At 29.7% G+C, this 21,281-nt stretch overlaps 2 protein-coding genes across 2 annotated transcripts; one reads left to right on the forward strand and one right to left on the reverse strand.

Annotated features, from left to right (window-relative positions):
• Positions 1-870: 870 nt before the first annotated feature.
• LOC112728152 (MACPF domain-containing protein CAD1) lies at positions 871-6,373 on the forward strand. The gene is made up of 7 exons (XM_025778185.3): positions 871-1,777; positions 2,644-2,882; positions 2,972-3,167; positions 3,274-3,351; positions 3,843-4,026; positions 4,289-4,452; positions 5,392-6,373. The coding sequence occupies exons 1-7, from the start codon at positions 1,520-1,522 to the stop codon at positions 6,022-6,024; spliced, it is 1,752 nt and encodes a 583-aa protein (XP_025633970.1). The 5' UTR covers positions 871-1,519; the 3' UTR covers positions 6,025-6,373.
• Positions 6,374-13,995: 7,622 nt separating this feature from the next.
• Positions 13,996-15,515, reverse strand: LOC112728153 (non-specific lipid-transfer protein 1). Its single transcript, XM_025778186.3, has 2 exons — positions 15,031-15,515; positions 13,996-14,282 (listed from the first exon to the last, which is right to left on the reverse strand). The coding sequence occupies exons 1-2, from the start codon at positions 15,366-15,368 to the stop codon at positions 14,270-14,272; spliced, it is 351 nt and encodes a 116-aa protein (XP_025633971.1). The 5' UTR covers positions 15,369-15,515; the 3' UTR covers positions 13,996-14,269.
• Between the last annotated feature and the right edge of the window lie 5,766 nt (positions 15,516-21,281).

Genomic DNA, 21,281 nt, shown 5'->3' on the forward strand with positions numbered 1-21,281 from the left:
TAACTTCATCGCCATCTTTGCCATAGTATCTGCCACCGTGTTTGCATCTCTCATAATCAAACGAAAGTCAACACGCCAATTCCAATGCATGATATCTCTTATTTTGAGCACCAGTGGATCAATAAACTCAAAACCATCTTGAGTAACAAGATTAAATGCTTCCACACAATCTGTCTCACAAATAACATCTCGTTGACCCACATCCCAAGCTAAGAGATATCCTCTCCAAATAGCAAACAATTCTCCTTGAAGAATACTATTACTCTCAATCATTCCCAAACACCCCCTTTGCCAGCTCCCATTACAATCTCTAATAACACAAGCAAAACCAACACTATCACTCGAACCAAAATAACTAGCATCACAATTAATCTTAAAAGTACCAATGGATGGGGGATTCCAAAAACCATTTAGAGTAGAGGAAAGGGACATACGTTGTAATTCAAAAATATTTCTAAGCTCCTTTTCTGAAGTTAATGCCAGACAAATGACTTTTTTCGGAGGCCAAGTTTCATGGGGATTAAAGATGTCGTTATTCCTTGCTCGCCATATCCACCAAAGTCCCGAAAAGAATTTGAACGGGTGCTCTCTGCTATGATACAAGAACCAATTCTTCAAATCCAAAGGATGACAAGGAATATCCAACCTTTGCCAGACAAGCTGAGCTTTTGGACAATCCCGAATACAACGTATAACCGATTCCTGGCTAGAAAGACATCTAATAATTCAGACTAGTTGAAATCAAGTTAAGTTTCCAAACATTGATAACATTTAATTTATTAATTAAATAAGTGAACTATAAAAACAAAATTTAGAATCTTGGAAGAAGACTTGGACCATAAGCACACGTGTTTGGACTAAGGAATGGACGGTCAAGATTTTAGGCAAAAGAACAAGCAAACGCTTCTGATTTGATCTGAAAAGTAAAAATGCATGAGACTTCTGAAACTCAAGTCAATGCCTCTTTGTACAAACAAACAAACAAAACCCCAAATTCATCTCTCCACAAAACTAAAAATCAGAGTCTCCCAAAGGTAGAAAACTAGAAAAACAACTACTTTCCCTACATCGTACGATTATGTCAATGTAGATACTTGGTTTTAGTTTTACAGAGAGAGAGAGAGAGAGAGAGAGAGAGAGAAATAAACACTGACACAGGTATCAGAAGAAAGTAGCTGTAGCACCATCCCAAAAAAAAGCCAAAAAACCAGATTTTGGATAAAATCTTCATCGCTTTGAGATCCATTTCCATCTTCAGAAACGAGAAGAAAAGGAGGGTGGTGGTTGAATCGAGTTTTTTTTTTTTTACTGAGTCAACTCGTTTGGAGTTAGACTGGGCATATGATGTTTGGTTCATTGAGCTACATGCCCACATAGCTCAAAACGTTAAAGTTGTGTACTTTCATGAGGGTTTCGTGTAATTTCTTCATCTGGGTCGTTCTAATTCCCTTCGATTTCTGAGATTTTTCCACCCGTCAAGTACTGTATTGAAAATTGGGGATTTTTTTTTGGATGAGATATGGGGGAGCATGTAGCAGCAATTCACACTGCTACCAATGCTTTGCAAGCATTAGGAAGAGGTTTTGATGTGAACTTTGATACGAGGTTGCTTTATTGTAAAGGGGTTTCAGGGTCTAGGGTAGTTGAGGTTGATGAGGAACACCCAAGGGACATGTGCTTGTACGATGATGTTGTTGTTGAGAATGTTTCCAGGGACATTGGATGCTCTCAGGAACCCATAGAGCGTCAGAATTCTGGAGTGTATAGTTTCCAAGAGGTAAACTTTTTCTAGATTTGAGAATTTTTCTATAATTATAGATGTGTTGTTGTTATGCTTCTTACGTGTTTGTGAAAATGTTTGTGTTGACTTGATCAAAAGAAAGTGCTCTTTAATTGGATTTGGATGTAATTTAGTGTCCTAAGATTGTCAATTACATGTAATCGTTTTAATATTATGTTTTGATATATGATATATGATTCTGGAGGAAGCTCTAATGTAATGAAAACCCCTGAATTAGTATTCTTCATATTTTTTGTGGTTTTTTCATGCCCCCTAATGGGTTTTGCGGTGATGAGAGTTACAAATTTGTGCTTGAGCTGTGCATTTGTCAATTATTTGGATATGAATCTTGCATATCGAAGCAAACTGAGCTAGGATCAATCTTAGGCTAGATAGCCAAATTTAGCATTAGGATTAAATTTAAGGCTGAGTTTAATATGTGTTTCAGAACAGCAAATATAGAGGCAATAGAGATAGAGGGCAGCCTGCATTAACGCAAAGTCCGGGGAAGGGCCGCACCACAGAAGAGTTGTGCCTCTGTTATTGTCGCCATTGTCCTCATTTATTGCGTGGATAGAAATTGGCAAAATTTTTTTCCTTCAGAGACATTTTGTTTGTTTTTATATCTGCCGATTTCTCCAGATAGATTTGGTCTCCCACTGCCTCTATATTTCTATCTTAAAACGGTTATTAAATTCGGCCTAAGATACTAGCTGAGAATGTTTCTACTTTACATGGTTTTCTTGTTTGCCTCAAATATCTAAATTACGCTTACTACTGTCATTTCTTACTCTAAATTGTGTTGCTTTTGGCGGGGCATGTTTTAAAACATTTATGGTAGTCTTTTTGTAACTTGACCACAGATGGTTGAATATTTCAACAATAAGGCAAATGTATCAGGGAGCTTTGCTATTGGGAGCTTTAATTCCGCATTTAGCTTCACTGGTTCAAAACTTATTGATGCTGCGGCTACAAAAACCTTGTCCTCAGATGGATTTTACATTCCCCTTGCAAAGGTTCAGCTTAAAAAATCCCACTTAACATTGCAACAAAATGTCAAAAGGGTTGTACCGGTTAGTTGGGATCCGCCATCCTTGGCAAGGTATGTTTATACAAGTTATCCACTGAACGCTGTAACAAGCATAATATCTATCTATGGATTTTCCTTGACTTTTGGTTCCATTTTGGCAGCTTTATTGAAAATTTCGGGACTCATGTAATTACTTCGATAACTATTGGTGGTAAAGATGTTATTTATGTTAAACAACACCATAGTTCACCATTGTCAAAGTTGGAGATAAAGAACTATATTCAAGAAATTGGAAATCAGAGGTTCTCTGACATCAATAGCCATACAAGTTCAGGTCAAACAAAATCCAAGGATAAGGCTAGTTCACTTTATTTCCACTTTTTCTTGAGTAAATTGATATGTTTTGGGTTCATCATAGCAAGTAATATATGATATTATTTTATTTTAATTACATGTTTTGCAGGGTATTGATCCTTTTTCCTTCAATAGCCAAGGGATTTACCCTCAACCTACGACTGCAACATATCCTAGCGGCAAAGAAGTATGCAATATATGTTATGTTATGTTATGTTCATAAGATAATTTTTGCAATACTAACCAAAATCATTAAACTTTTTCTGAGGAACTGATTTTCTAATTTTGGAGTAAACTTTTTGAGAACCAAAGAAGTGTGGGTAGAGTCTTATGATGACTTTGCTAATCTATTGTATCCTTAGGCATCGAAGTACACAAATCTTGGTTTCTGCACCATCTATGAATAAATATACATCTGTTACGGTTATTTCCTCATTCCCCCTCATGAGCGAACCCAATTTTTCGTTTCGCCATCCTTTAATGAATTCCTAGACTTTCTTGACATAGAAAGAAAATAAAACTAAGCATTTAATAATTTCCTATGATGAATGGATAATGGATATGAGTACCAAATACTCCCTCTCTGATCAAGAATAATTTGTTCAATTTTTTATTTAATTAGTAATTGATGGATAATAGAAGGCCAACATTCTAACTTATTCAAATGCATGTGGTTAGGATGTCACGGTTATTTTTAGAAGAAGAGGAGGAGATGATTTGGAACAAAACCACATCAAATGGATAAAAACTGTTGAGTCCTCCCCAGATATCATTGAGATGACTTTTTGTCCTATAACAAATCCCCTTGATGAAATACCCGGCAAGGAGCATTTGACTCGTGCTATTAATCTTTATCTTGAATGTAAGTATCGAATTCTAAAATACTCAAATGCTTATGGAGAACATTTAATCCATGTTCCAAAAACATCTCCCACTCAATTTCATATGTAAAGTTTAAAAATCATATAAAAGTGAAAGAAATGAATGGTTATGAATTTTTTTGGAATACGTATTAATTGTACTCTACGAGCATGCAAGTATTTCTCTCAAGTTGTTTTAGATACTCTTTTTCGGCTACTAAGAGTATGATCTAATATAGCTTTCCCCTTGAATTTTGTGCTCAGATAAGCCTCCTATTGAAGAACTTAGGTATTTCCTAGAGTTTCAGATTCCTCGCGTTTGGGCTCCTCTACGGGACAGGATTCCAGGTCACCAACGGAAGGAACCTGTATGCCCATCTTTACAATTCAGCATAATGGGCCAGAAGCTTTATGTCAGTCAAGAGCAGGTAAAAAATAAAATAAAATAATTTTTCAAATTTGTGATGTTTTACTTCACATTGAGACTTCTGAACCTTTGTCAATGATCCCATTTTCTGGGGTAATGTGAACACTTCTTGTTTCGTGTTTTCTGACTTCGGAATGTATTAGGGAACATATATAGTTTTAAGACCTAAGATGCTTGTGCCTTTACCAAATGTCTTCAAATCTGATGGTAATGAGTTGGTTCCTAAGTGATGTGGAGTTCTCATTTCGATATATGGATAAAGTGATTCCTCTAATTTTAGTTATGTTGACTGTGCACTTTTTATCCACAATTGAAACTCGTGTTGGGGCTATTAAAGTCCAACTACTTGTAGCAACAACAACAAACAACAACAAAGCCTTGTCCCACAAAGTCCAACTACTTGTAGCAATCCTTATAAAATCTAAGACGACTCTACTTTCATAATTTTATTTTGGCATGAATTTGAGGCAGCTTGTACGTCTTTTTTCTGTCGTTCTCAACGCGGCAGCTTTAATTGTTGAAATTGGATTATGCATATTCGCTGTCTAGCCTTGAAAGGAAATAAATATGAATCCAATTCACAACAGTTGAAGACACTAACTACCGATATTTGTGGTATTTTTCTTCTTTCACTTTTTCATCAGTTGATATCTTCTTGTGAACATTACTTGATATCTTGTGTATTGTTCTTAGCAGTTTTATCTCGTTTGGGTATTTGGTGAGCCTGGATGTGTGCTTTAGCTTTTTCTTGAAAAAAAATTTACATTTTATATATTTGTATAAATTCTACAAAATTATCAGAATTTCAATTAAAAGAAATAATGTTTTTTGAAAAAGTTAGTTTAAAAAAAAAATCAATATCTTCTTTGTTGCCTTTGTAAAAAGACCAAGTTGTAAAATTTCCTTTAAATCTGAACATGGTGGTTCTGTTTGAATGCAGATTACGGTTGGACGTAGGCTGGTAACTGGCTTACGGCTTTGTCTAGAAGGAAATAAGCAGAATCGGCTCTCTGTTCATCTTCAACACTTGGTATCCCTTCCGAAGATCCTTCAGCCGTATTGGGACAACCATGTAGCTATCGGTGCTCCCAAGTGGCAAGGACCTGAGGAACAAGATAGCCGGTGGTTCGAGCCTGTTAAGTGGAAGAACTTTTCTCATGTGAGCACTGCGCCGATTGAGAACCCAGAAACCTTTATAGGAGACTCCTCTGGTGTGTACATAGTTACTGGAGCACAGCTTGGAGTATGGGATTTCGGACCCCGGAATGTATTGTACATGAAACTCTTGTATTCTAGGTTACCCGGCTGCACGATCCGTAGATCACTATGGGATCACACCCCGATCAAGTCATCGAAAATCTCAACTTCCGGGGACAGTTCTAGTCCTGACAACTCAAGTTCTGGTTCTAGAGAAAACGTCGTGGGGAACAAGTTGATGAAGTATGTCGACTTGTCCGAAATGAGCAAGGGACCTCAAGATCCTCCAGGGCATTGGTTAGTTACTGGTGGAAAGCTTGGTGTTGAGAAAGGGAAAATTGTTTTGAGGGTTAAATATTCATTGCTAAATTACTGATTTTCACTGTCCATGTTTTTTTGTTTGTTTGTATGGTGATGTGCAGTGTTTTTTATGTGCTAAATTAGTAGAAAACATTTTATTATGGTTTGATGATGACCTGAGAGATGAGTAGGAAGCTTAATTATGGGGTTAGTGGTGGCAAATGCTTTGTTTCTTTTGCTATTGCTGCTTATATAAATGGTCATGTTTATAGGATTTGGAACTTGTTCCCACACTAGTAGCTCCATTATTAGATCAATGATCATATTATGTGCTTACAATACAAAAGAGAATTGAAAATGTTGCTATCCTTATGGACTTCATTTATTATAATTTATACCTACCATAAAGTGGGACATTTTGTTGAGGTGTCATGTTCGCATATTAGATATATTTTGAATACAACACTTATTGGATATTTGTTCCATACGCATGTTTTCTTTGTCTAACAGTATCTTAATAAAAAATTACAAAATATTTTTTTGAATACGTTTAGATATACTTAAATACTATCACATGTAGTCGTGTCTAATTTTATTTTTAATTTATATTTTTGAAATGGGTTCATAAATAGTATATATATTATCATTTACTAATAAAAATTATTTTAAATATTTTATATAAGGTGAGTTTTATGATACTTTTGTTATGGTGTCTAAATTGCCTAACTTACTTTTTAAAGTAAAAAATAAAATGTTTAAAGTAAAAAGTAAATCATATAAAATTTATTAAATATTATTTATTTATCCTTTTTAATAACTTAGGTACAATGTGATAGGCATCATAACATTCACCTTTATATAATTATAAAAGACATTTAAAATAGTTAAAATATTAATTTATATTTTAATATGAATAAAATATTATTATAATTTATCTAAAAAAATATTTTATATTTTATGTATATGTCATGTCTTTGTGTTTTATAAAAAATTAAATATATATGTTTGAATATTCCATGTTGTGTCTTATCACATTTTTGTGCATAGTTGACTAATTAGTATAAAAAGTTGTGCACATATATTTATTTATGTAGTGTTATATTAATAAAATATTAGATTCAGATTATTATTATTATTATTATTATTATTATTATTATTATTATTATTATTATCTTTTGTTTTGTGGATATTTCCTTAACTGTATCAACAAAATACTTATTCAATTCAATATTCAACAAATGCGGTTGATGTCTAGATGATATATTGATATGAGGAGGAATTGGGGGTTCAGATTCTGAGTTGGTGGTTAGTGGTTACTGGTTAGGGTTGTAACTTGTAACAGATTTTACTATTTTAGAGTGAAAACAATATATGGGGCTAGTGTATCAGATTGGGTTGATGAATTCAAAGATCCAAACCAAACCTAACAAGTTGGATTGGTTCGGTTTGTTTCTAACAATAGAACCAATTTCTTTCAGATAACAGAAACCGGGCAATTGAACACCTAATTAGATTATTTTCAAAACATATTTTTTAGGATTAAACAATTTTTCATCCATTATGAAAAAAGGTGTACTTTTAGTTTTTGTCTTAGTTCCTATATTTTTCTTTGTTTTGTTTTGACTTTAAAAATTTTGCTTTTTGATCTTTTATCGATAGTCTCTTTTGTTAAACACTGCTATTCTTGTTTCTAGCTAGTAGCTACCAAAACAGAAAATCTATATAACAAAAAAACACCATAGAAAAAAAAAAATTTTTTAAAGTAGAATAATTTTTCATTAATAACAATATTTATGGAGATTTGTTTTTGTTGGAATTTATCTGCGATAATTTTATTTGTTAGCATCATATTCATTCTTGAAGTCAAAAGAATATCATCAATATTGTTACTGTTAAAATTTCACATTCTATGACATAATTTTCAAATTTTGAAACTCAGACTTATGCCATTATAAAAGCTATTAAGTTAGTTAATATTCCTTAATAACATTACTGGAACACCATCGTGGAGTATTAGTTTGTGGAAAGAGAAACCAATAACGATTTTTGTTATTCGATATATAATTTATTCTATTGTAAAATAAATTATTATTTGCTAAATACATTTTCTTTTAATTTCTTATACTATTTTATTTGACAATGTTCTCATGCAGTCCACGAAATAATTAATAAAAATAACAATTAACAAAAAATATATATAACAATTATTACTATAAATATTTTATAAAGTTATAATTAAAATCAAAGGTTAACGATTTTTAATGTTAAAAATATTAAAAATAATTAGTATTTATTTTAATTAATTTGAGTTGGTTGAGTAGTTATCTCACTCTTCTACTTGTGAAAGTATTTTTGAATCTGGCTTATGTATATAACAACTCATTGGCTAGTAACAGACCCTTAATAAATGGAGTTTCAATCCGTGGTGGATTAGTTCTCGACTTGCCGAGTTGGAAAATACAGTGGAAAAAATAGTATTTATCCTGAAAATAGAACAATTATCATTGATAGCAATACTTGTGGAGACTTGTCTTTGTTGAAATTTAAATGTGACAACTTTATTTATTGGTATCATATGCATTCATGAAGTCAAAACAATATGATCAACATTGTTACCAGTTAATATTTCACATTTTATGACATGATTTTCAAGTTTTCAAACTTATATATAGACTTATTTCTTTACAAAAGCTATTAGATTGACTAATATTCCTTAGTAATATTACTAAAACACTATCGTTGAGTATTAATTTGTATGAAAAAAAAAACATAATAACTTTGGTATTCAATATATATAATTTATTCTATTAAAATAATTATTATTTCTAAATTGGTAAATATATTTTTCTTCTATTTTATACCAGTTTATTTGGCAATAATTACCGTTAAAAAAATAAATGACAACACTATCTTATAATATGATGTATAAAATAATTTTTTATTTTAAAATTAATTTTGGTCAATAAAATTAAATTAAAAATAATTTTTTATACAAATTTAAATTTAACTTTAAAATTAATTAACAATTCACCTTTTTTAAATTTTAATAACAAAAACAAAATTAGTTAAGTGCAAAATATTCGGTATTTAATAATTTCAATCATTTAAATTTTAATTAATGATAATTGGGTTAAAAATTAATTATAACTTAATAATCAATAATATATATATATATATATATATATATATATATATATATATATATATATTAGTACACAAATAATAATATCTAATGTATAATTTATTTATTTTTTTGATAGGATTAATATATAATTTATTGAGAATTGATTTATTATCCAATTTTTTTTATAAATATTATAATATATAAAAATAGTGATCTTATTCTTTTATTATTATTTAAAAAATTATTCATAATTTTTTATTACGTAATTAACTTAATTAATAACTATTATTATTATTTTTTCACTAAAAAAATCATATTTCTACTGTTTATATATTTTTTAATACTAATAAATAAATAAATATTTATATTATATTTATTGTCCTAGATAATGCTTGAATTGCTTATTTCGTATATTAATAATATAAAATGAGAAAAAATTATGTAATAAATCATATGTTATAAAACTTATTTTACACATAAATTAACTTTATTAAAAATATATTTTTTTATATATAATCATCTTTAATATATGTAGTATTATGTATATATTACAATGACATTTTAACTATTATGTGAGTTATTATTATTATTATTATTATTATTATTATTATTATTATTATTATTATTTGTTTGTTTGTTTTATTACGTTAGTAAATAATATTTAGACTAAAAGAGAAAAAATATAATTAAAGTTTTTTAATTTGATTAAAAAATCTCTTGTAAGCATATTTAACTTTTATATATATCAAATGTAATAATATTTAATAGTATAGTATGTTTTGTAACAATAATTTAAAACATTAACTCAAGTGAGTAAGATCAACTTAGATCCATTGTTCGGATTTCAAATTTAAGTTAGGTTCATTATCTTGGAACTCAATGCAGATAAAGCCCACGTGTCCCATCTTAAATCGACTCAAATTGAATTTTCGTTGTTAGTTAAAGAATGGATGCTCACGTGAACGTGGCAGACTTTCATTTCCGTCCTTTGCTCCTATTTAAAAAAAAAAACCCTCGACCCCCTCTCCATTTTCGTCGCAAGTCCCTCTTTAATTATCCCCCTTAAGGAATGCAGATACCCACAGTTATTTATAGATATTTTTTTAATTTTTTTAAATAAAAAAATCATAATATAATAATAATCATAAAATAATTAATTTAATATAATTCAACACAATTTATAATAACATTTTAAAAAAATATAAAAACATCTTCCAACAAATTACATAACATAATTTTTTATAACGAAACGGAGCGATGTAGGGACAAATTTAAGAGACAGAGAATGTGAGTTAGAGAGAGAAAGATTCAAAATCAAGATTAAGGATATGCCTAGAAAAAAAGTGTTCGAATTGAGGCAAGAATTAAGGTCACTAAATTCAAAAATATATATATTAGAAAAAATCGGTAATTTTATATTCGCGTTGTTTTAACAGATCTTAACGAGGGGGTAACTATGTCTCCGTCCCTATCCATTTTATGTGGATAGGTTCCCACAATCTCACCCATAAAAATTTGACATATTTTTATTAAATCCTAAATTGCGATTAATCCCTACAAATATCTATTTGGCTATTTTTTTTTATCATTCCAATTGCTAGCATTCGTCGGTTCGTGACATAGAATTATACCAGCCACTTAGTCAATTCTTAGATAACCAAAGTCCAAGTTATATCATTCTCATAAATTATATGTATCTTATTATAATAATATTAATAAAAAATAAATGTTTAAATACTAAATGAGTCACATTTTTCGTATATATAACAATGACTAATATCACATTTGTGAAATCATATTATAAACTATTGATAAATTTGGATTACAAATATAAATTTAACTATAAATTGAAATGGCCTTATTTTTAAACTATATAATTTAATAATTTTTTTTAATTTCTATATATACTAATAATATTAATTCTTCTAACTTTTTTAGTTTATGTTTCTCAATATATTATTTTTTTAGAAATATTCAATTACATAAATACTATCTACTTTATTATACAACAGTCCATAATTTTAATTATTTGGCTTCTATGGCGAGGACCTCTACATTTTTAAGAATATGATGAAATTTCTTTATCTATATCACCATGTTATAGCAAAATACACCAATCTCTAAATGAAGATCGAAATCAATAACCAAATAGGAAAAAAAAAAGCTAAATACATGAATGTCTAACTACTATGATACATAGATAAATGTGGAAGTACAATTACACAAGAATTTTTCTAAGTCATAATTCAAAATTCACATATCCATTCTATCAATCAAACAACATATTCGAGTATCACAATCTTTGTAGGCCGCCACGTAAATTTTTTAACACCTAAAAAGTCCTCATTTTCTTTAGTGTAAGTGATGCAAAACTCCCAATTCATAGACTTCACCATGCTCTCAAGCTCATTAATTACCTCAGCAGTGTCTCGAACAATAAGTGTATTTTCGAGTCTCAGAATTTAATCAATCTCAGCCACAACAACTTGAACATTACATCTAATAGACCAATAAATATATTAGCAAATGACACAGATAATTATTGTCTGTTGATATAATCTGACAAACTATTGGTTTTGATAAATAAGAAATAAAATAATTATACACACATTTTCTTGAGTCTTGAAAACAGATAATCTACATGGAGAAAATCATAGGACTTAGGATAATGGCTAAATGATTTACACAAATTGTAATACATGCCAAAAAGACCGCGTTCATATATAATAGGAAGTGTATCTGGAGTATCTACTGAAACTAACCATATTCATGATCTAAATATTCAATTCTTTTATAGCTGCAGTAAACCTGGAGATCAAAAAATAATTATAAAACAAAGATAATGACAACGATAAATTTATATAATTTGGATTAACATTTTAAAAGTGATTTTTCTTATCCTCTGTAGATTGATCTTATATCCATAACATTTTGAATATTTGGTCATTGAATTTCTATCACAACACATTTTCAGTGTTCATAGTCCATGTTAAAATTGTCAGGAACAAACTTTTCATAAACTCCAACTTGAGAACTTGTCAACTATGGTCCACGAATACTTCATTGTTAACATATTATATATAGCTCCGAATGGGAGTTGGAGGGTCTAGCGGCTTGTATCCACCATAAGTCGATAATTGTCCTCTTACCACGATGTCTCAGAAAAAAAAATTGTTATAAAAACTACCAAATAAAAGAGTCATTGATAAAAAAATGAGATCCTCTTCTAATATATATGACCTTTTATAATAATAAAATAAAAATAGAAGGAATGAAATTTAATATTTTTATATTAGAAATAGAATTTAATATTTTTTCTAATAAAATTAAATAATGGATTAGTTATAATTAATATATTTAAATAAATAAAATAAATCAAATAAAAATATTTTTAAGAATTAATTAAATTAATTAGTTAATATAAATAATTGTATAATTGATTTGATTTAACTTATTGAATTCAAAAAAATAAATCAAGAAATAGTTGATTAAATTTAATGAATTAAAAAGATAAATAGAGAAATACTCTTTTAGGAGACACTGATTTTCTTAAATAAATTAATACGTGCTTATTATATTGAATTAGAATAAATAAATTATCTATTTTAATATGCACCTTATAAATTAACAAATTAAAATAATCGATATAATAAATTATAATTAATTAATTGATATAAATTATAATAAATTATGTGATATTTAAATATTTAATCGAATTAATTAGTTAATATAATTAATTTATTGTAATGAATTGTATTTAATGAATTAAAAGAAATAAATTGGGAAACACTTTAACAATTAATTGTTTGATATAAATTATAATAAATTGTGTGATATTTAAATATATAATTAAATTAATTAGTTGCTATAATTAATTTACCGTAAACCCATTTATATGATAGAATAGATTAGTGGTGCTTATTTAAACCATTAAATTTAGCTTTTAATGATATTAAAGTCAACCTATTTTATTATCTTATACTTTCAAAAAATTTATATGACTAACATAAAAATATAACAATTGAAAAAAAATTATTATAATGGAAATATTCATTTTAACAAATATTTTTCTATCTAATACTATAAAAAAAATACATAGACCACTTTAAATATTCACATTAAAATATCTAAATTGAGATATATTAATCAAACAAACAATAGTTGATTTGTTTAAATTAATACGGTTTGTTTAAAATGCTCCGTTATCCGATTGCAATTATCTGTCTTACTTTAAGTCGCACCTAGTTCATTTAGTCTGCTGCTGCAGTTTTTTCCACCGACATCTACTTATATTAATGTTATCGTGTCTCTTGAGAATATAATCAATTTCATCTTTCACTAAATATAGGTGAATTTGTATTATGAATGTATACTTTCAAGATTTGTAATGTTTGATTTTAATATTTTAAAATGTTTTATGTGGGTTGTGCTTTGAAAATTGTAATTTTTATTTGCAAAAATTGAATAATTATAGATATAATAATCAATAGAAAATAATATAAATGAAAATATTTTTTAATATAACCACAAAATCTGAGCCTTGATATGTGATGTAATTAATTGAATCAATCATTATAATGAAAAAAATATATATATTAGGTTATTATAGAATATGATTGCAGACTCTTTGAAATAGGATCTGACTCTTCTAAAATTGTATTGTCAGTTTAGAAAAAAAAATAAATTATTAATCACTATTAAATTAAGATATTGAAACTCATAGATAATAAATATTACAAATTTAAAAGTGATTAAAATATTATTTTATTATTTTACTAATATTATCACTTTAAAAAAAAATTTAAATGAGTGTGTTATTTAAAATATATATTTTTTATTGTTAATGAGTTTTGTTTACTTAACACTTCTAATTGTCATGAACTCAAAAATAGGGAAGAGAGGTAGAAAGCCTAGGAGACTTAATTAACCAAATAAAAGCAGCTTCATTGATTGCTGTAGGTAGTGTGGAAGTTGAAACAAGTAACAACTCCATATGCATAACCAAAAAAAAAAAAAAAAAAATAAGAGAATCCATTCCCACCTCATACAAAGACTACAAGAGGAGAGGGGTATATGTATATAGCCCTCATCATCACCCTCATTTTTATTCTCATTAGTTAATAATTAATATAAGCTGCTTTCACATAACTACTTGTGTCCAGTGCTGGCTAGAGCCACCTTCTTCGTCTTCCTCTCCTCAGAACTTAATGCTGTAACATCGCAACATCAAAAAAATGAATTAAGATATTTAATTTTACATGTCCAAAATAATAGTTGATTTATTTTTTCTTAAATATATGTGTTTATTAACATCTTCAAATTAGTTTTCATAGTGAGAAAATCCTAAAATAAACATATTGTAACAGCATAACAATGAATAACAATAAAAAATATATTCCAAAAATATTATAATTTTTTTAACAAAAAATTAAAGAGAACTTAATTAAAAATTTTATCTAATACAAAAATTTAATTACAAATAAACTTTCAAACTATAATGAAACCTGATTAAAAATTTGAGAAAAAAACTAGCAGGTAATTTATATAATCCAATTTTTTATTAAAAGGATTAGACATATTATAAGAAATATTAATACACTTATTATAAGCATGATATAGCAAGATTAGAATAAAAGAGAAGAGAGCACCGATAGCTAACTATTTGTCCTTAAATAAATAATCCACGGACAAAATTATTATATTATATTTTAAATCAATATAATTTATACTCATATATATTTATTAAAATTTATTTTCATAAATTAATAAAATTTATTTATTAAAAATAATTTGATATTTACACCGATTAAATGCTAAGTAAAATTACTAAAAGTTGCTGACGGTTAAGAGTTAACATTAATAGTAATACTAATTATTGAAGGTTGCATTAGATATGTTTGAAAACCAAAAATTAAGAAATAAATAAAAAAGGAAAGAGAGTGAAAGTTAGAAACATACGTAGCACAGTTGGTGGAGGTGCTGATCTTGTAAGGAATGCTGACACCGCATCTTCCAGGGAGGGCGGCGGCGTTGCCTTGGTTGAGGCCACGAAGGGAACCGGCAGCGGCTTTGAGGCAGTTACAGGCGGCCTGGCGGTCTGCGGTGGTTCTTAAAGCACCGAGAAGGCCTCTAACTCCGCTGCAACAAGCCGGAGGAGGAGCTCCACCCTTTGTGAGGAAAGGGATGCATGGTGCTAGGGCACTGTTCACTTGGCCACATGATATGGCATTCACCATTGGTGCTCCCACCATGGCCATGCACACAAGCATCACAAATGCAAACTTGAGGCTTGCCATTAATTATAATATGAACAAGAAGAAGAAGAAGAAGAAGTAGTGATGTATGTGAAATAAAAGCTAAGTGTGTTTTGGAGTGTTGAAAGCTTGAATTTGGTGACCTGAAGTGGTGCAAGGTGTTCTCTTTATATAGAAGTGGGGGATCATGAGATTATGAGAGTGCTGTGGTTAATTAGTGAAAAGAATAGGAGAAATCAATAATGGGGAAAGAGAGACTACCATTCAAAATTATCTTATTTAATTTATTTTTATTGTTTACAGTGTTTTCAGTTTGATAAGTCAACGATTAATTTGTTGTATTTTTCAGTTCGATAAATCATTGATTAATTTGTTGTGGATATGAGTTTTATTTAAAAGTTTATTATCAAGAACTAATGAAACATTACATGCACAAGTTGGGATTTAAATCTCACGCTTGCTTAAACGAAAAAGTGAATTCACTACTCGACCAACTCGAATTAATTTTTTTTGGTGACTGAAATAAATTAAACAAAGAAAAACAAAACAAACAAAACAAGGAACTGTCTAAATAGATGGACAGTCCCGTTTAAGACTACTCTTAAACTCCTCCCAAGGTGAAAGAAACTCCACATGCGAAAGTTTTAACTTCATCGCCATCTTTGCCATAGTATCTGCCACCGTGTTTGCATCTCTCATAATCAAACGAAAGTCAACCCGCCAATTCCAATGCATGATATCTCTTATTTTGAGCACCAGTGGATCAATAAACCCAAAACCATCTTGAGTAACAAGATTAAATGCTTCCACACAATCCGTCTCACAAATAACATCTCGTTGACCCACATCCCAAGCTAAGAGATATCCTCTCCAAATAGCAAACAATTCTCCTTGAAGAATATTATTACTCTCAATCATTCCCAAACACCCCCTTTGCCAGCTCCCATTACAATCTCTAATAACACAAGCAAAACCAACACTATCACCCGAACCAAAATAACTAGCATCACAATTAATCTTAAAAGTACCAATGGATGGGGGATTCCAAAAACCATTTAGAGTAGAGGGAAGGGACATACGTTGTAATTCAAAGATATTCCTAAGCTCCTTTTCTGAAGTTAATGCCAGACAAATCACTTTTTCCGGAGGCCAAGTTTCATCGGGATTAAAGATGTCATTATTCCTTGCTCGCCATATCCACCAAAGTCCCGAAAAGAACTTGAACGGATGCTCTCTGCTATGATACAAGAACCAGTTCTTCAAATCCAAAGGATGACAAGAAATATCCAACTTACACTACCAGAAACACGGTAGTTTACCACGGAAAAATACTCACGAACAAGAAGTAGTGGCAAATTTTCATGATCGTCGTAATCACTTGCAACGTTTTACTTTTTCGTGGTTAAATTGTGCGAAAGTTTCCCACGTTTTTGTTTGTCTGTGGCCAATTTAAATTGGACTCTCTCAATTACCACAGACCCAATGCTCACCGTGGCGAAATCAAACGAAATCAAACGATGTCTACTTTTAAATTACGCGCTTCTAGTGTTTCCTTCCATCCCTTTCAAAAATTTTATAGGCAGTTCCTATTTTTTCCAAATTTAAACTTTAATAATAAATTTCAATTTTTAAGGGTGATTTTTTCTCTCTCCTTTCCAGCCATTTTCAATTGATAAGATATGCATTAGTTGGAATAATATAAAAAGAGTACATACTTATAACTCTAATTAAATTGAGAATGAATAATAAAAATATAAAATTTATAATAAAAAGAGTACATTTTTTTTTGTCTCTAATTCACAATATGTATTAATTTTCCTAAATTTTATTTTTCTATTTTTTATTTTTTTATTAATTTAATAAAAAAAATATCCGACATAAGTTAATGTAGGTTTATTTTTGAAATAGTTACAAAATTTTAATATTTTTTTTTCTCTGGCAATCTTTTTTTTTTTTTTTAAATCCGAGTCAAAATCCATAATCCTAATTAGTATGTACCGTCTTTGAATTATGATATATAATTATAATTTTATATTTTTTATTATAGTTAACTATTAATTTAAATTAAAAATCTTAATTACTTGACTGAAATAAATTCAAATGAACGTTTACAATACACAAGTGAAATTTTGGGCGGAAAAAAATAACTTTCACTTAGCACCAAAGTAAAGCCCACTCACTAGAAAATCGGAAGAACTCTCTCACATGTTCAGACTATTATTCAGTTTCTCCGTATCCTTAGTAAATTCAGCATTGAGTAACCGAAGATGCATTAATTTTTTTGGTGACTAGAAGATGCATTAGTTGAAATAGTATAAAAAAAGTACATACTTATTACTTTAATTAATTGAGAATGAATGTTAAAAGTATATATAAAATTCATGATAAAAAAGGTACATTTTTTTTTGTCTCTAATTTACAATATGCATTAGTTTTCCTAAATTTTATTTTTTTATTTTTTTATTATCTTTTTATCAATTTAGTAAAAACAATATCCAACATAAATTAACATAAGTTTATTTTTGAAACAGTAATTAGTATGTACCGTCTTTGAAATACGGTATATATTATAATTTATATATTTTTTATAGTTAACTATTAATTTAAATTAAAAATCTCAATTACTTAACTGAAATAAACTCAAATGAACTTTTACAAGTGAAATTTTGGGCGAAAAACTTAAAAGTAAAGCCCACTCACTAGAAAATTGGAAGAACTCCCTCACAGGTTCACACTATTGTTCAGTTTCTCTGTATCCTTGGTAAATTCAGCGTTAAGTCACCAAAGAAGGTCCCAAAATAGCGAAAATCAAGATTTTGCCGGCAATCCTGAATTAGAAAGAAGAATGGAAGGAACCCTAAGCAGCCCTTTTTTATGTTTATCTAATATTCTCTTGGATCTTTACTTTTTTTTGTATTTAAAAGACTATTTTTTTTACCATTCACTAATTCTTCCCCAATATTGCTGTGTAGGAACTAGATCTGCGTGTATCAATGCTGCAACTTTGTCTCTTGTCGATGCTGGGATTTCCATGCAAGTTTGTGTTTTCTTTTAAATTGTTCAACTTTTAATTTAGCTTTGTAGCTTTGTAATTATTGAAACTTATATGAATATGGATAAATTTGAACTAAGTAGAAGACAGTGTTAAAGGTCCTGATACCAACATTGAATAAAGTTGCACTTCTTTAAGTTATTATCTGTGCTCTCACAATTCCCGAGTACATAGTATCTAATTATCTATTTCTTTGTATTATCAATAGCATTTTTGCTTTAGTGTTTGTTTCAATATTTAAGCTGCTAATGGATGAATATGTGAATAATGGTAACTTAGAGTAATGGATGCATGTTGCCATGGAACAAGGGACACTTACCTGGGAGGTTCGCATGAAAGTTTTATTCGATAGTTACCTGGTAAGCTCAACTTTCTACTTTAAAATATTGACCTTAGTAATTTCTAACACATTTTTATTTTTACTTTAAGTTCTTTTTCTCTAAATGGTTTTGATTGCAATCCAATATCTCGCTAATATTATTCGTTTGTCTCATTAAATAATACTATAGTTAAGTTTTAATATGAGAAAATATCATTAATATCACTCTCTATTTTATCTTTATTCTTCACAGGCTTGCTTATTTACTTGCATGAAGCAATTGAATTGAAAGTTGTTCACCAGGATATCAAGTCTAGCAATATATATATATTGATTGATGACGAGTTCAATAAGATGTTTTATGTTGTGAAAATGAAAACTCAGCATTATTGGGTATGCATTCCTACTTTTTTTTTAACTACATTAAAATATTATTTTAAATAATGTCTTGGGACTTTTTTTTTTCATGAATTAAGAGATAACACAATCTTATTTGAATGTTTTTGCAGGTATTCCAATGAAGACGTTAGAGATCTAATAATGATACATTCTGATACTTGATTTTGTAATAGTTTAAACTCATTTAGTTCAGGATATTTGCTTTTCAACACTGTTACTTAAATTTCATATTTTTATTACTAAAAATATTACTTATATGGATATGGCTAATCTTTTTAATTTTGTATAATATAATTTTGTTCTAAGTAGAATCTTTATTTTATATATATATATATTTTTTTAATTTTTCTTTTATGATTAGCCACGGAAAAATCGTGGCTAAATAACCCAACAATGTTTAGCCACAGAAAAAATGTGGCTAAAAAGTCCAGCTTACCAATATTAGCCACGGAAAAAATGTGGCAAAAAAGCCCAGCTTACCAATATTAGCCACGAAAAAATTGTGGCAAAGCTATACTTATCGGTTATACTGTTGTCATTTAGCCACGGTTTAGAGTGTGGCCAATAACGTAAAAACCGTGGCTATTCAGATGTCTCCACGGATCATAAAACTGTGGCTAACCGGACGAAAACCGTGGCTAACTGAAAAGGCGTCGCCCTTGTTAGCCACGGAAATGTATTCGTTGCTAAAGCTTAATCGCTACAGAATTTTTTGATTTTAGCCACGGTTTTTTCCGTGGCTAATCACCGCATTTCTGGTAGTGTTATGCCAGACAAGCTGAGCTTTGGGACAATCCCGAATACAATGTAAAACCGATTCCTGGCTAGAAAGACATCTTGGACACTTATTCGATGACGACATCCCTCTTCTAAAGCGAAAACTTGCAGTAGGAAGAGCCTCCTTAAGACACAACCAAGCCAAAAATTTATGCTTTTCCGGAACAAGCTGGCGCCAAAGCCAAAACCAATTCTCCCGCTCCTCCCAACCAAACAGCTGCTTACACAACCACAAGTAACCATTGCGAGAGTTATAGACTTTGGCAGCAGACCCACTCCAATACCAACCCACTTCCGGACTTGCTTGTTCATCTGGATTGTAAGAAAGAATATTATCTTTCAGATTTTGAGATAAAGGAGAATAAAGAGTATCCAAATGCCACCTACCAACCGACCAAATATCCTGTATCCGGAGATTCGAATCAGAAATGTGAACATAATCGATCTCATTAGATAACCGTCCTTCTTTCCTCCAGCTAGAAAACCAAAAATTCTGGTTCAAATCTCTAATACACCAAGCAAACCCATCCTTCAACACTTCCCAAGCCTTGCAAAGACACCTCCAAATGGGAGAGTCCTTGTTCTTAGGATAACTAAAACAGTCATATAGAGATGATCGGTATTTGGCATCCAACAATTGGACCCATAGCTTGTTTGGCTGCTGGAAGAAAGTCCAAACTAGCTTCCCAAGAAGAGCAATATTTACACAATAAGAATCTCTAATCCCTAAACCTCCATATTTTTTTGCAGTAACCAGTACCTTCCAACTAACAAGATTCAATCCTCTTCCATCAACTTGTCCTTTCCAAAGAAAATTCCTCATCATAGACTCCAATTTACTAATGAATCCTTTGGGAAAAATAGAGACCTGCATCTGGTACGTGGGAATAGCAGCGACAACAGAATTAACCAAGCAAAGTCTACCAGCCCGATTGAATAAACTTCCTTTCCAGCTTGCTAGCCTACTCCGAATCTTATCCAGGACACCATTGAAAGCTGAACGAGTCACCCTAGAATGGCTAATGGTAACTCCAAGATACTTGCCTAAGTCCTGGACAAATCTGATAGAGGATACCCCAGTGAAAACCTCTTTCCTTGTTGCAGAGACATTCTTGGAGCAAAGCGCTTTAGACTTGTCCACATTAATCTTCATCCCAGATGCTTTGCAAAAAGTCTCTAAACCAACTCGAATTAATTACTTTATTTAACGGTAATATTAAAAAAAAATAGAACTTACTTTATTTAACCATTATTAATTCTTACAATATTTATTACATCAATATTATATATTTATTTTAATAATAATTAATAAATATAAAATAAAACAACTTTTGCTTAATTTTTATTGCTTCCAAATATTTTTTGAGTAATTTATGTCAAAAAAATAATTAATTACATGTTTCTTAGA

The sequence above is a fragment of the Arachis hypogaea genome, chromosome 12 (assembly GCF_003086295.3).
Source record: "Arachis hypogaea cultivar Tifrunner chromosome 12, arahy.Tifrunner.gnm2.J5K5, whole genome shotgun sequence".
NCBI lineage: Eukaryota > Viridiplantae > Streptophyta > Magnoliopsida > Fabales > Fabaceae > Arachis > Arachis hypogaea.

Coding starts and splice junctions, on each gene's coding strand:
- LOC112728152 (XM_025778185.3), top strand. CDS start 1,520: ATGGGGGAGCATGTAGCAGCAATTCACACTGCTACCAATGCTTTGCAA. Junction 4,027..4,288: donor TATTAATCTTTATCTTGAAT/GTAAGTATCGAA, acceptor TTTTGTGCTCAG/ATAAGCCTCCTATTGAAGAA. Junction 4,453..5,391: donor TTTATGTCAGTCAAGAGCAG/GTAAAAAATAAA, acceptor GTTTGAATGCAG/ATTACGGTTGGACGTAGGCT.
- LOC112728153 (XM_025778186.3), bottom strand. CDS start 15,368: ATGGCAAGCCTCAAGTTTGCATTTGTGATGCTTGTGTGCATGGCCATG.